The 14,112-nt window shown below is 44.7% G+C and overlaps 1 protein-coding gene across 3 annotated transcripts in view; it reads right to left on the bottom strand.

Moving 5' to 3' along the window:
• Positions 1–10,705, bottom strand: part of UXS1 (UDP-glucuronate decarboxylase 1) — a 65,799-nt gene extending 55,094 nt beyond the window's left edge. For 2 of the 3 annotated variants that reach the window (XM_063338799.1, XM_063338782.1), the window contains exon 1: positions 10,473–10,705. In XM_063338799.1, coding sequence (XP_063194869.1) covers positions 10,473–10,569 — 97 coding nt within the window. In that variant the 5' untranslated portion in view covers positions 10,570–10,705. Of the gene's footprint in view, positions 1–106; positions 177–10,472 lie in introns of those variants that run through there. The other variant, XM_063338790.1, reaches the window with a different exon arrangement.
• Positions 10,706–14,112: the final 3,407 nt, after the last annotated feature.

Genomic DNA, 14,112 nt, shown 5'->3' with positions numbered 1-14,112 from the left:
AATCTTTTAAGCCAAGAGGTACTCATTCAGCACAATAGTCCTATGCCAATTCCCAAACCTTAGAGATTTCATACCCTCACCCCCCACAGCCACACACAGTACATACTCTATGAAGCTTCCTATTCATCCATCTAGAGAGCATTCATGGACAGAAAGTCTTCCTGCCGTCTAGTGAAACTCTGTGAAAGGAAGAATTCATGATAAATTGGACTAGACAGACAGAAGTATGACTTGTAACCAAACAACTAAGACGCTCACCTACAAAAGAGAAGAAATAGAGGTTCTGCTTATTTGCTCAAAAAGTATTCATAAATCTCATCCAATGACTGGTTATACTAAGTTGCCATTAGGGAAGAGATCAGAATGTCTGAATTGTTCTGAGACACATGAAAGCCTGGCTTAATGGCCTGTAGGAGAAAGATATAGTCCTATTTTGACTCTATCTGTTCTGGGATGTTTCCTCTGCTCTGTGTCCCTTCCATAAAATGATGAGAACAGTCATTTTTATTGTAGCAGGTTTTTTGCAAGGATTAATTGCAAGTACCAGGAAGATTAAAAATACATCAGAGGCATTAATCACTCCTACAGACACTACACTTTAAAGTGACAGCTTCCAGAGAAGAAGAATGACATTCTTGGATGAAGCAATAGAGCTGTACTATTAGAAAAGTGGAGATTTGTTTCTTAAAGCCTTAATCATAGTATTGTTATTAAAGGGGTATTTACATTTTGCCAACTAAACATTAATCACTCATGGTTTTCAGAAAACCCCAGTCCTCTTTTTTGTTTGGTTTGTTGTTTGTCTCATGCCCCCCCCCCCCCCCCCCCCCCCCCCCGCCTCTGAGAGATAAAGCTATAACTATTTGGCAAGCACAGCCTTATGGTAAAATGGTTGCAAGACTTCTCAAAACTACATTAAACAAAAGCCACTCAGTCACAGACGAGTAAAGAATGTTTTCCTGAATGTCTACTGAATACACTTACACTCCTGGAAATTAAAAGGTTTGTTTAGTTTTTCTAGAGAAGACCCTTTCTGAAATTGTGCCAGATGCAGGGCAGTACAATAACTGGGTTACTTTCAGCAAGGGAATATTCCAAGAGCTATCCTTTGAATATAAGCCAACCCTGCCGGCATGAAGTGAAAAAAAACCAAAACAAAACACAAAAATCCCAAACCCAAACACAAAATCTGTTAAGTCACACTCAAAAAAGTGCAACAGAAATCCCAAGCAATTTGCTGTTGAGCATCCTCTATTAAATGGACACTTCCCTATCTATCATCATCAGACTTTTAGCTCTGACCAGCTGCGCTTCATAGCAGGCAACAGTTACTCTTCTAGATCCTCAGAATATGGGAACAGGATATATGCTTTTCACCTGAATGTCCTCTGAGCCTGTCATGTGTAATAATGCTTATTGTATAGGTTTCTATAACACACAGATAACTACTCTGAGAACCACGCATGCCTTAATTAACTCATCCACAATAGGCTGGGGAACCAGAAAAATAACTTTATCACAGTCCAAAGGTGGGAAACAGAATCACTAAGGAAGCCTGTGCCTTTACCACAGGATGATCCCTCCTCTCTGGATCTCTTTAAATGACATTAAAATCAAGTCATAGACTATCACAAGGCACTGACCATAATAAACACTCATAATCTGAAATTATTAGTGACAGTTTTATCATCACACACATTTTAAAACAAGTGTTTTAAAAAGTGAGACCATGATGCCCACAGAGATCCAACTGTACCAAAAATCGGACACAATCTCTCTTAAAACCATTGTCTTCCCTGATGGCTTTGTTGTTGGCATTTTCAAGGCACGCAGTTAAAGAAACTTTTACAAAAACTTTTGTCTAAATAGGTTTAGCTAAAAACAGAGGAATTTTCCCTTGTACCACCCTCTGTACAACCTCCACTCGTCAGAATAAAGAGAGCACAAAATGATGTTCGTTTCAAACGGATCTCACTATCAACAGAAACAGCATGCAGGAACAATACGAATTAATATACACTCGTAACCTGACTTTCTAGAGCAAAAGCGTAAGTTCTGAATGTCCACAGTGAATTGGTTCAGACAAGGTTTCTATTTCAGAGAGATGCAATGTCATTCAAAAGAGGCTTTTTTCCTTAAATCTGATTCTCCATAGTCACTCAGCAGCTTCTGTGTCCTTATAGAAATAAGCTTTTTGTCCCCAAAGGCAAACTTGACAAAAAGGAAAAGTAGGCAAAGGGAGCTCATAAAATGCTTATTATTACAGATGCATTAAAGCCTTGATTTAATTCTTTTGCAGGTCTCAATCAGATATCTAATAATGGAAAGAAAACTATTATTCTCTTTGGGAAACTTATTTCCCACGCATCCTTGTCACTAAATTGGAAAGATATAGGTTTGATGGATGGAGTACTCAATGGATAAGGAATTGGCTGGCTGGCCACATCCAAAGACTTGCAGTCAATGGCTCAATGTCCAAAGGGGCATCAGTAACAAGTGGTGCCCCTCAGGGGTCTGTATGGTATTCCATACTGATGACACAGACAGCAGGACTGAGCAACCCTCAGCAAGTTTGCAGATGACACTGAGCTGAGTAGTGCCACTGAGGGAAGGGATGCCATCCAGAAGGACCCTAACAGGCTAAAGGAGTGAGCAAATAAGAACCTCACGAAGTTCAACAAGGCCAAGTGCAAGGTCCCACACCTGGGTCGCGGCAATCACCAGTATCAATACAGGCTGGGTTACAAATGGACTGAGAGCGGCCCTGCAGAGAAGGACTTGAGGGTACTGGTGGAGGAAAAATTAGACATGAGCTGGCAATGTGCGCTTGCAGCCCAGAACACCAACCATATCCTGGGCTGCATCAAAAGAAGCATGGACAACAGGTCGAGGAAGGTGATTCTCCCGTCTACTCCATTCTCACAAGACCCCACCTGGAGTACTGCATCCAGCTCTGGGGTCCCCAGTACAAGACAGACATGGATCTGTTGGAGCGGGTCCAGAGGAGGGTCACAAAAATAAGCAGAGGGCTGAAGCACCTCTCCTGTGAAGACAGGCTGAGAAAGCTGGGGTTGTTCAGCCTGGAGAAGGGAAGGCTCCAGGCAGACCTTATAGCAGCCTTCCAGTACTTAAAGGGAGCTTATAATAACAACGAAGAGAAACTTTTTACCAGGACCTGTAGTGATAGGACAAGCAGCAACAGTGTTAAACTGAAAGAGAGTAGGTTTAAATGAGATACAAGGAAGCAATTGGCACCTTCCTGGGTGAAGTTTATGATTATGCCTTTGGGGAATGTACAACAACTTGAATATTAAAAAAAAATAAATAAAATCTACTCCTCTGGTATGTCTATACAGATTTCTGTACAGCAAGCAGTTCTTCCTGTTACATTTCCTGAACTGATGCCTTGTTCGACAGTAAAGTTTCTGCCCCAAACCAAAAACAGCACATAGGAACTGTAGCTTTTCCCACATAGGAAGTACCCTAGACATCAGGATACAGGGTTTTCTGAAGCAGAAGATGCTCTCTCTTCAACTTGGATAACACCACCGCCCTCTGTCAATCCCTCAGCTAGTCACCACCTAGCAAAAAAAAGGCAACATAGTCACTAGGACAACATTTTTGTACCTTCTCTTAAGAACAAATACTGAAGCTTTAGCAAACTGATACACTGCTACAGCTGTGAATATAACATTATGCAAATATTCTTTCTTTACAAGAGTTAATGGAGCTTCACACTGGATGGTAAGCTAACCATGAACACTTATTCTAACATTTCAGTTAGCATCATCACTTTATGACTGAATTCTGTTCTTTGTTTCCCAGATGGCAAATTCTTCCTAATTCTTCTGTTAAGTCTTTTTTCCAGCTCTCCGTTCAGTGTTTCTACTCCTTTCTATCTCACACCTTTAGCATATCATTCTTTATCACCACTCATCCATTTTTGTCTATCCTTTGTATTTTTCCACAAGTAAGGTAACGCACTCCAATTGTTAGTTACAAACAGAAAAAAAAAATCCAATTTTTACAACAAAAAAAAAGCAGAATGCATATAACTCATCACAGTTATGAAGTTCCGAACAGGATCTTTGATTTTCATCATGACATATATTTAAATGTGCCTGGACATCATAAAGCCTTCTACCTTTGAATTTACTGGCTTGAAACAATAAAGTGGTTTGCAAATATGTTGACTGCCTACAAAAGGTCTGAATTCCCAAGGGATACAACAGGAGGTCTTTGACCTATACCTAACTGGAATACTACATAATAATTACATTCTGAATCGGGTGAAAATTATTTCGGCAACGTGAAAGCTAAGCAATCTAAATTGCTAACATCCCAGTGTCCCCTTTTCACTTACAAATAGAGAAAGAACTTAAAACCCTAAGTGTCTTTACCTAAACAGCAGCAGATGATGAAAAAAAACAACTATGAAGTGACATCTATCTCCAGATAAATCTGATCTACACAATTCAAATGCACAAAATCTGTGGAGAAAAGCATTTTCTCCCTTTGCTTTAAAGCAACATGGCAGGCCAAAGAAACCAACAACAACCTTCTGAGCCAACAGACCTGTATGCGCTGCTGTTATGGCTATATATCTCCCTATTTCAAGTGAAGGAAAGAGAAAGCAGCAGAACTATTATCTCAACTACTGGAATACATTATATACAGTTTTACACAAAGCATGCTTTCCCCAATCTAGATGGCAGCTCCGATTTTTCAAATGCCTTTTAAAACAAACAAACCAAAAAAGGGGTGTGTCTGTGTTAATCTTTAATTTAGCCCTTGACCTTCCCTTTGTTTCCCAGACATGGTTAGCAGGCTCAAGAAACTCAAAGAGGCAGAGAATATTCCACTCTCCCAAAATAACGATGACACACCAGCATGCATGTCAAACCCCAGAAAGTGAGCGGGCACTCAAGGTAACATGACTCTAATTAGGGTGGCAACTAAACAAGGGGTCATGACTATTTTCAGCATTTTATTTTACGTTTGTTGACTGCTAAGACTGTTTTCAGCGGAATCATGCCATGCTCCAATGGTCAGCACTGTAACTGAACACACACTCACTTTTCCCAGTTACCTTTTACAAACCCCTTCAGGTAACTTGGTGCAGTAACCCCACCCTCTCCCTCCCTTCCACAAACAAGAAGTTGAAAACTATTAGTTTCAACTAAACTGGACTTTGGTCAGCCAACCTTACAGAAAAGAAACAAGCAATGTAAATAACATGGAAACATTTCCCCTTTGCAAAAACACAAAGGGGAAAGAAGATGAAAGCTCTTAAGAGTGTTTTTTGTTGAGTAGAATGACGGCAGCATCTTCTCCTGCACATGTCACAGAAAAGACAAATACTAAGTGGAGATAAAATATTAAAGACAGATACTAAAGGCAAATATTAAAAGGAGATAAGCTGAGACCTGTAGGAGTAAATTTCTCCAGGATGCCAAAAAATTGGTTTAAAACATCATGGCTAGCAAAGCAGAGTTGGAGTCCATCTATTCCTGACAAACTCAAACGAAGCGTGAAGAAATTTTCATAAGCTACACGGCTACGGCTAGTTGGAAGCCTGACGAGCAGGGAACTGGAAGCTGCTGAAGACAGTAAACTTATTTGCATAAACCCACAGATGAAAGGCAGCTCTGCAGGACATGAAGCCAGCAAGCAAATGTTTTTGGTTTGTTTTTTTTGGTGAAGAATCCATGGCATGCTGACACAAAAAGCAGGCGAGCCTGATGTCACATCAGACCACTTCTAACTCTTCCATGCCCAGTCAATCCTGCTGTCTAGTTGTAAAACAGCTATGGAAGGAATACTTCTGGTATTCCCCACAGCAGTGCTGAATAACTAGCCTGAAGCAACAGGACAAGACCAAATTCGCAGCTACTTTTCTATTATGAAAAGTGAAAGTAAAAGCTTATCAGAACACCACATCAAGTAGCACGTAACTGTTGTTTTGAACACGTGCAACCTGCAAGGGGCTGGCAACACTTAAACCAAAAAGCTTACTCACACTTTAATATTTGGAGAAGACCACACTATATTCTTCCTAGCTGATGGAAATCTGACAAAAACAAATGGCTAACCTTGTAAAACAAAGGATAACAACCTAAAATAACACTGCTGGGAGAAGTTAAGCCACCACACTGCAGGATGTACTTCCCTCACATTATTTTGACATTTTGTTTCTAATTTGTTTCAGTAGCTGTCGCAGTATTTTATCTTACAAAGGTAACAAGGTCTTAAGCTTCGATGTCATGACAGCACCCTACTATTCCTTCCTTTTTTCCCTTGGAAAAGGAACAAGGCTACTGACATACTTCCCAAGAACTATTTCATCTACAAATGAGCACAGAGAACTGTTCTACTTTACCAGAAATAGAGCTCTTAACTTTATTTTCATAAAGAACATGCAACTCCCTTGTTATACCAAGACATCGGTATGTTATTCACAGTAGCACCAAGATTAAACCAAACCATGCAGATTGACGAGCTCTGATCTTTAAATCCTGGGTACAAAATTTTACAGAGAATTTACAACAACTTAAATAAGATCCTGATTCTATAAAGTCAGCCTCACTGAAGCATGTCAGTATGCCCATATAAAGCTGAATAATCATTTAAAACTTCAAAGGGAATTAGTTTAAGGTGCCTATGTTTTGACACACCAATCCACAAACAGGTGGGCTTTTTCAAAACAAAACTCTTAGCCTGCATATAAGTTACTCATATTGTGGTGACATTGGATATTTTTTTAACCATATCTATTCAACTGGTTGCTGGTTTATGACCTGTCTACATTTCTCACTACAGACCAAAAAAATGAATTAAATCCACTTCACTTGTGTTCATAATCACCTTGTGTTCTTAAGCTGTAGTTTCACAACAGCTTCAAGATGATGCAAGTGCAACCCATGACTGAAAGGATTTGTTTCAGTCCACCTCCACATGCCTCCCTCTCCTTTGGTTGGCACTAGCACTCCTGCAGTATCTTGCTGGGGTTTAAATCAGAGAAAAGCTGTAGCAGAAGGCTTTGTCCCTTTAAAAAGGCAATGAAAATTCAACCTTTGGGCAAGGCTTCCCATTATATGTAGTACAGTATAGCCATGCAATATTCACAGAAGACGACAGCACTGCAACTGAGTCAACTAAGCTAATTCTGAAAAATACTAAAATACAAAAGCGAGTAGCATTCTTTCAGATCACTGAGCGATTTTGACAGCTCACTCACTACCTGCGCTATCTCCAGATCCATCACTTGGGTGATTGGGAACAAAAATCATCCCTTTCACCTAGGGCCTACAGATAAGGTAAATATAACTGTTAGTTAAACTGCATTCACTTCAGTTTTGCCAGGGAACAGTCTATTAAGTTACAACAGCTTTTAACTGCCTGCTGCATAGAAATGCTCCTTTGGGGTTCTATTTTTATATACACAAACTATGCCTAGCACACTGTTTCAAGTGAATTTTTTTTTTTAATTAATAGAAATCAGATTTACAGAAATGAGACATCAGACATTACTTTAATTCAAACCAAGATGTAAAGTAAGGATTCTTTCTCACTCTAAGTACCACTAGGGAAACCAGTCAAGACCACAAAAAGAGTTGTAGGTATCTTTAATGTGAGCCTGACTGGGCACCTCATGTCACGGTGGCACTTTAACTAATGTCAACAAGACTCCTTAGGTGAGACATTAATTGTGGATCTGCAAAGTGTGTAATAGCAATGCTGCCAACAGCTCTGCCAGCTGCCCATTTCATCACTGCATGGCCTCCTCAGTTGGGCCGAAACAGCTGTCTGAATACCCACACTGCTAAATGGTTATAAGTCAAAAAAGGTGATCTTAGTCCAGACCACCTCCTGGTGCACAGCACAGCAATTTAAATCCTTGTATATGATGGATGCTGGTGGGAAATGGGAGATGTGGAGCAGGGATACCTAAGCCAGCTTAGCCATGCAACACCTTGCACTGTGAAACTACTAAGAGAGCCACTCAATGACCCTTGAGAGTGAGACCTCTAATAAGCTCTTCCTCTATTTTGCAAACTCTCATGGAGAAGTTCTGCAGGCACATTTGTAACAAATTTGCATTCAAAGGCAGAAGCTTTTTATGAAATAAGGCACTTTCCTAAAAGATACTCCCTAAACGTTCTCTTGGGGTTTCACACACAAACTGATAAAATGGCACTATCAAAAAAAATCCAATCTCCTAGTTCATAAAAAAAATAATGCATTTGCCAAGTATTTCATTCCCTGTAACGTAATGTGCTTCAAATCTGATTCCCCATGTACTAACACCGAATGGATATTCATGACAAGGAGGTGCACAGCCTGAAAACACTTAGTCATTTGGAGAGCACTTGAGAAACAAGGAACATGAGAAGTGCCAGCACATACACCTACACCAGCAGCTCAGTTTTCTCAGATTCTATGCTATTTTAGTTGGGCATTATCTGACTGCAAGCAGAGTACAGTGATGATTCAGTAATATTGCAAGGAGTGCACTTTTAGGATAGGGGGATGGGATCATAATCACTTCCATAGAAAAGAAAACAAAAAATAGCCTCTCCAGAATCTATTAGACTACTGGCATCTGCTAGCACATCATACTATATTGAAAAGACACCAAAGCCATAACTAACGATTGCACTACTTTTGACCACTAGTCACAAGACTGAGAAGGGCAGCAACCTGACATGTTAGACTTCCAAAAACCATACTCCCATCTGACACCAACCTTTGTAAGCTACTTTTTGCCACGCTGGTGTGCAGTACCTCTCCTCCTCCATTTTTTCTGAATCCCAAAGGACGACCAGAAACACGCGGTGAGAAGACTTCTATGACTTACAGCTTAGTAAAAATCACGTGGCAGTTTTTCCCTACCTTAAGGCTAACTTTGAGACACAAATATAGACAGCAAACACCACCTACGGTCCATAGAATCTAATCAATAGCCAGGTCCCACTGACCATGTCAATTGCCACTCAATTCCAGTATTTTCACAGCAGCCTATTAACTTTGTTTTCAAAATTAAGTACCAACCATTTTTGGCAAAACATCAAACCCTTTCAAAATGAGAACAAACACTAAGCTGTGCCTGCTTTAGTATGCATGGAGCCTGAAGTCACTTGGACAAATAAACTGTCCTAAGAGTCAGAACTGGCATGTAATTTCAATGATAACAGCACTATCTAAATAGCAAGGTCCTGCAAACACAGTAACATATGGCAGTCAAGGAAATTCCCACATTATGTTTCTGGGGTAGGAAACACCACCCCTTCTGCCAAATTACTTGAGTTGTACCTCTCCATCCTCCGAAAGGAAAGGGAGGATCCTAAATCTGATGCACACACCTATCCCCAAAGCTATCTCACCTATATGTGTTCCGAAGCATCATGAGAATCACTTGTCCCTCGCTTAGCTGACAAGGCTTCAAAGATCCTCCTTCCTCATGATGTGCCTTCTACATAAGATTTACCTAAGTCTAAAACCAGAACAGGCTAACTTTAAATAAACTTTATATGAAAAATGCAACAAAAAAATCTGGACAAGAAAGGGAAGAGAGCTGACAGGACAGCGTTATAAATCCGAGACTCCCTTTGACTCACACCTAATAACTGAAGTCATAAACATCCCTGCCAGCAGCTATTCTAAGACCTTCCCAATACCTTTCTGCCTCTCTTCAGGCTCTTAAGACTCCAGCTACGTGCTGAGATAATAAATAAACAAGCAAACATTTATCGAGCCCCCAAAAGGAGGTTTTTACAAAAACCAGACCCCAGGCTTGCCCTGGAAAACTTCCCCACAGGCTCACCTCAGGCAGCTCCAGGCGGACAAAGAGGGGACCTGAGGAGCGGCTGCGGGAACACCGACTCCTTCAGCCACGTCTGGCTCCCGCCGCTCCCCCTCGGCCTCCACTGCCCGCCCCACCTCACCTCACCCTACGCCCGGGGCTCGGCCCGACGCCCGGCCGCCCGCCGGCCAGCCCCCGGCAGCCCCTTCCCACGGGGCACCGAAAGGAAGCGCGGCCGCCTGTCCCCCGGAGCGCGAAGGGGCAGGGAGAAGGGGAGGGTTCCTCACCGCCCATCCCTCCCGGCGGGGCAGGGGGGAAAACGCCCGCCCGGCACCACCGGCACAGCGCGGCCCGGCGGCCCCGCAGGCACCCTCCGTCACGGCCTAGCCGGCTGCCCGCCGGACTTGGGAAAGTTTCAGCGAGGCGGGGGAAATACAAGACCCTTCGGCCCCACCGCTCAGAGGTGAGGAGGGCCGCCCGGAGCCCCCTTCCCCGCCGGGGCCGGCGCAGCCGCGCTGCCGCGCCTCGCAACCGGGCAGCGCGGGAGGAACGGACCCCCACCTTCATCCCCCCGCTCCGGCGGCGGAGGGCATGGGGGGCCGGAGGCTACCCGAGCCAGCGGGCAATGAACGGCCGGACCAGACCCGTCCCCCCACCCCTTCTCACTCACAGGCGACATAGGCGAGGAAGGCGAGCCCCATGAGCAGCTTCATCCTCCTCCGGTTGATGGCGGTCAACAGGCGCAGCAGCGGCCCCTTGCTCACCATGCCCAGCGGCAGCCGCACACGCAGCGCCGGGCACCCGCCTGCCTGCCTGCACGGCCGGACACGCCACCACCCACCGCACGGCTCGGCTCGGTTCCCCCCGCCCGGGAACTACCCGCGCAGGCGCAGCGGCGGGCGCCCGCCCTCCCCTTCCCCCGCGGTGGATGCGGACGGCGGCCAGAGCGCGGGCGGCGCATGCGCGGGGCCGTCACCGCCGTCAGCGCCTCATGGAGCTGGTGGGGCCTCGTCCGTGTGTGCGTGTCCTTCGTGAGACGCGGCGAGCTCTCGGCGAGAGGGTGCCTGGGGGGCGGCCGCCTCCCACAGAACGTTCCCTGAGGGAAAGGGAGGGCGGCCGCGGCCTCTCCGTGCCCCTGGCATGGTCTTAGGTCTTCAGCCATGGCGGTCGCAGTTACCCACCGCCTCCCGCTGTGGTGGCCTGTGGGTGGTGGCCTGCTGGGTGGACAGACAGACAGACAGACATGGGCGCACACACAGGCAGAACATGTGTCATGCTGTCTTCTTCAGCGCCTGGCATTTTGAAGGCACCATTTGCTTCATCCCAAATGCGCTTTGCATAACTGCACACATCTCTTTTCACGGAGTCATGGAATCATAGAGTCGCCTAGGCTGGAAGGGACCTTTCATATCATCTAGTCCAACCATCAACCTAACACTGACAAAACCCGTCACTAAACCACATCAAAATTTCGGGATTCCTTTTTTTTTTTCCCCTTGAAGTAACAGTTTATGAATTTGCCTCTGTTTAGGATAACGAGATTGCAGCTACTTTCAAATGGTTTGCATTTCTTCTGCAGGTTCCATCCAAAGTCCTTGTGGGCTGTTGCGAACAGTCGGCACCTTCCTCACGTGTCAAAACGTGTTCTCCGGACAGTCAAATACACTCAATACAAAGAGAAATCTCCCGCCACAACCCAACCTTCCCCCTCAGTTGTGTGGCTGTCACGCAGTTTCTAGGGGATGCTCTTCCTCACATTCATCTCACATAGGAGAAGACCGCAAGAACTTGAATTAAATGACTAGTTTCGATCATTTAATTTCATGTAGAAATGAGCTGTTTGCACTGAAGAAACTATGACTTCAGTCAAATAAAGATCCACAGAGACAACAGGAGTTAACCCCTCCTTCTTAGGAGGAGTAAAGTCAGGTAAATCTGTGAGTCTCGGAAGGGTAAGTGCAGTAAGATGCCATTCGGGGTGACGAAGAATATTCCCCTGCAGCCCAGAGAGGCAAAGTGACTTTATTCAGGAAGCCTTGAGAATTGAAATTTCCTAACTCCTAACCCTGTGCTTTGATTAAAAGGCCGCTCCTTTCCTCTTGACTTTTGTTTCCTTTGGTTTGTACTTGATATGCTTTACTTGCCCCTTATTTCCACTGTTTGTAGTTATATGGAGAAAAGCGAATAAAAATATCATGATCTAAAACACAGTCTAGCACCGAATTTGTCTGCGTAGTAATCACTCAAATAGTAAGAGTTTTATACCAGGAGTAAATTTGGCTGTCAAAAAGCTGTAGCTGAGCAGCGCTGCATGAAAGGTAGAGAATATTACAGGAATATACTCCCTCCCTGCACCTCAAGCTCCCATTGTTTTCAGTCAGGATTTTCCATAATGGTATCTGCACGCATGACACCGATTCCACAAGCCTCTCGGGGTAGGCAAGATGCTTTTAGCAGTTGCCCTGCCCAAAGCTGGGCTGCACAACCCGTGACTCCATCAGGCTGCCTGCGTGAGGCACCTCGCTTGGCAGCGTGCTCAGGGCTCTGGCCAATTTTGCTGCAGGAACATGTTGAGGCAGGCTGCGATCCGTGAAGGAAGGAAAAGGAGAGCAAAGGAGGAGCAGGGTGCTTTGTGGACCTTCATGGTGGAGGAGAGTTGAACCCCATGGCAGGCAGCCTGACCCTGCTCTCTGCAGGGCCAGCTGTTTGTCATGCGTGACACCGGGGCCAGCTGTGTCCATGTCGCTCTCCAGGTGAGCCAGAGCATGTCTAACAACGGCAAGGGGTGAGCGTGAGTCTGTTATATCTCAACTATAACTATAGGCTTTTACCTTAAAAGTACTAAGTTTTCCAGGACCATGATGGCCGACAGCAGGGACACTTATTTCAGGATACAACTGGCCGCATTCACAACCTTGTGCCAAGCACTGGCACCAATAGCAGAGGTTCTGGTATGTAGTAGCTGCTAAATGTGCCAAGAGAAATACAGTTCTGAAGGCTCCCTTCCCTTCCCTTCCCTTCCCTTCCCTTCCCTTCCCTTCCCTTCCCTTCCCTTCCCTTCCCTTCCCTTCCCTTCCCTTCCCTTCCCTTCCCTTCCCTTCCCTTCCCTTCCCTTCCCTTCCCTTCCCTTCCCTTCCCTTCCCTTCCCTTCCCTTCCCTTCCCTTCCCTCTATAGATCAGGAAGCAGGCATCCATCTGCCTTCAGGTCATTATCTTAATCAGGCCGATAGCATAACCTCAGCTAATGGCAATCCTCTCTGGGCTGGTTTGCAGGCAATATACCCCATCTCCCATACTGCGGTTTTCAACTTTAGTTCTCAAAGTGCTTTATGAGAACATTTTGATTTTTTTTTTCCACTAAACCACGGCCTGTAAAATGGTGGGGGTTTTTAAATGATGGATTTTTTTTAATTACCTTGTTAATGATTAAAAATGTGAACATGCAGGTGTATCTAGCTGAATGACCAGAATGAACTTAGAATTCACAGCACTCCTGCAACATACTTTTCCTTGATACCAGATCAGAACCATGCAATTACACAGCCGTCATTCCAGAATCAGGAAAAAAATCCACCCAAACCCAACTGCCACAATTTGCAGGTTTTCCACATGATGCCGCATAGAAGGAGACTCTTCTGCCACGTGGAAATAATAGGAAGGTCTTGCCTTAATTGTCCCAGTCATGTTTCTGCAAGAGACGATGTTCACTGTATGATCAAGGAGACAGAAGTAGACCCTGGGCACTGACACCCAAGCAGAAAGAACTGCTGTGTATGAGGTAAGGAAATGAGTTGCAAAGCTCTGAAAAAATGCAAAAAAAACCCAAACCCAAACCCAAGCCTTTACTACCACACTACTATCATCTCTCAGAGACCAAAGTTAGTAAAGTTTTGTTTAATATCTTTATCAATGATCTGGATGAGGGGATTGAGTGCACCCTCAGTAAGTTTGCAGACAACACCAAACTAGGTGGGAGTGTTGATCTGCTTGAGGGTAGCAAGGCTCTACAGAGGGACCTGGACAGGCTGGATCGATGGGCCAAGGCCAACCGTATGAGGTTTAATAAGGCCAAGTGCCAGGTCCTGCATTTCAGTCACAACAACCCCAGGGAACGCTACAGTCTTGGGGAAGAGTGGCTGGAACGCTGCCCAGCAGAAAAGGACCTGGGGGTGCTGGTGGACGGTCATCTTAACATGAGCCAGCAGTGTGCCCAGGTGGCCAAGAAGGCCAACAGCATTCTGGCTTGTATCAGGAACAGTGTGGCCAGCAGGAGCAGGGGAGTGACGGTGCCTCTGTACTCGGCACTGGTG

The sequence above is a fragment of the Chroicocephalus ridibundus genome, chromosome 1 (genome assembly GCF_963924245.1).
Source record: "Chroicocephalus ridibundus chromosome 1, bChrRid1.1, whole genome shotgun sequence".
NCBI lineage: Eukaryota > Metazoa > Chordata > Aves > Charadriiformes > Laridae > Chroicocephalus > Chroicocephalus ridibundus.
This window is presented reverse-complemented; position numbering and strand designations above follow the sequence as displayed.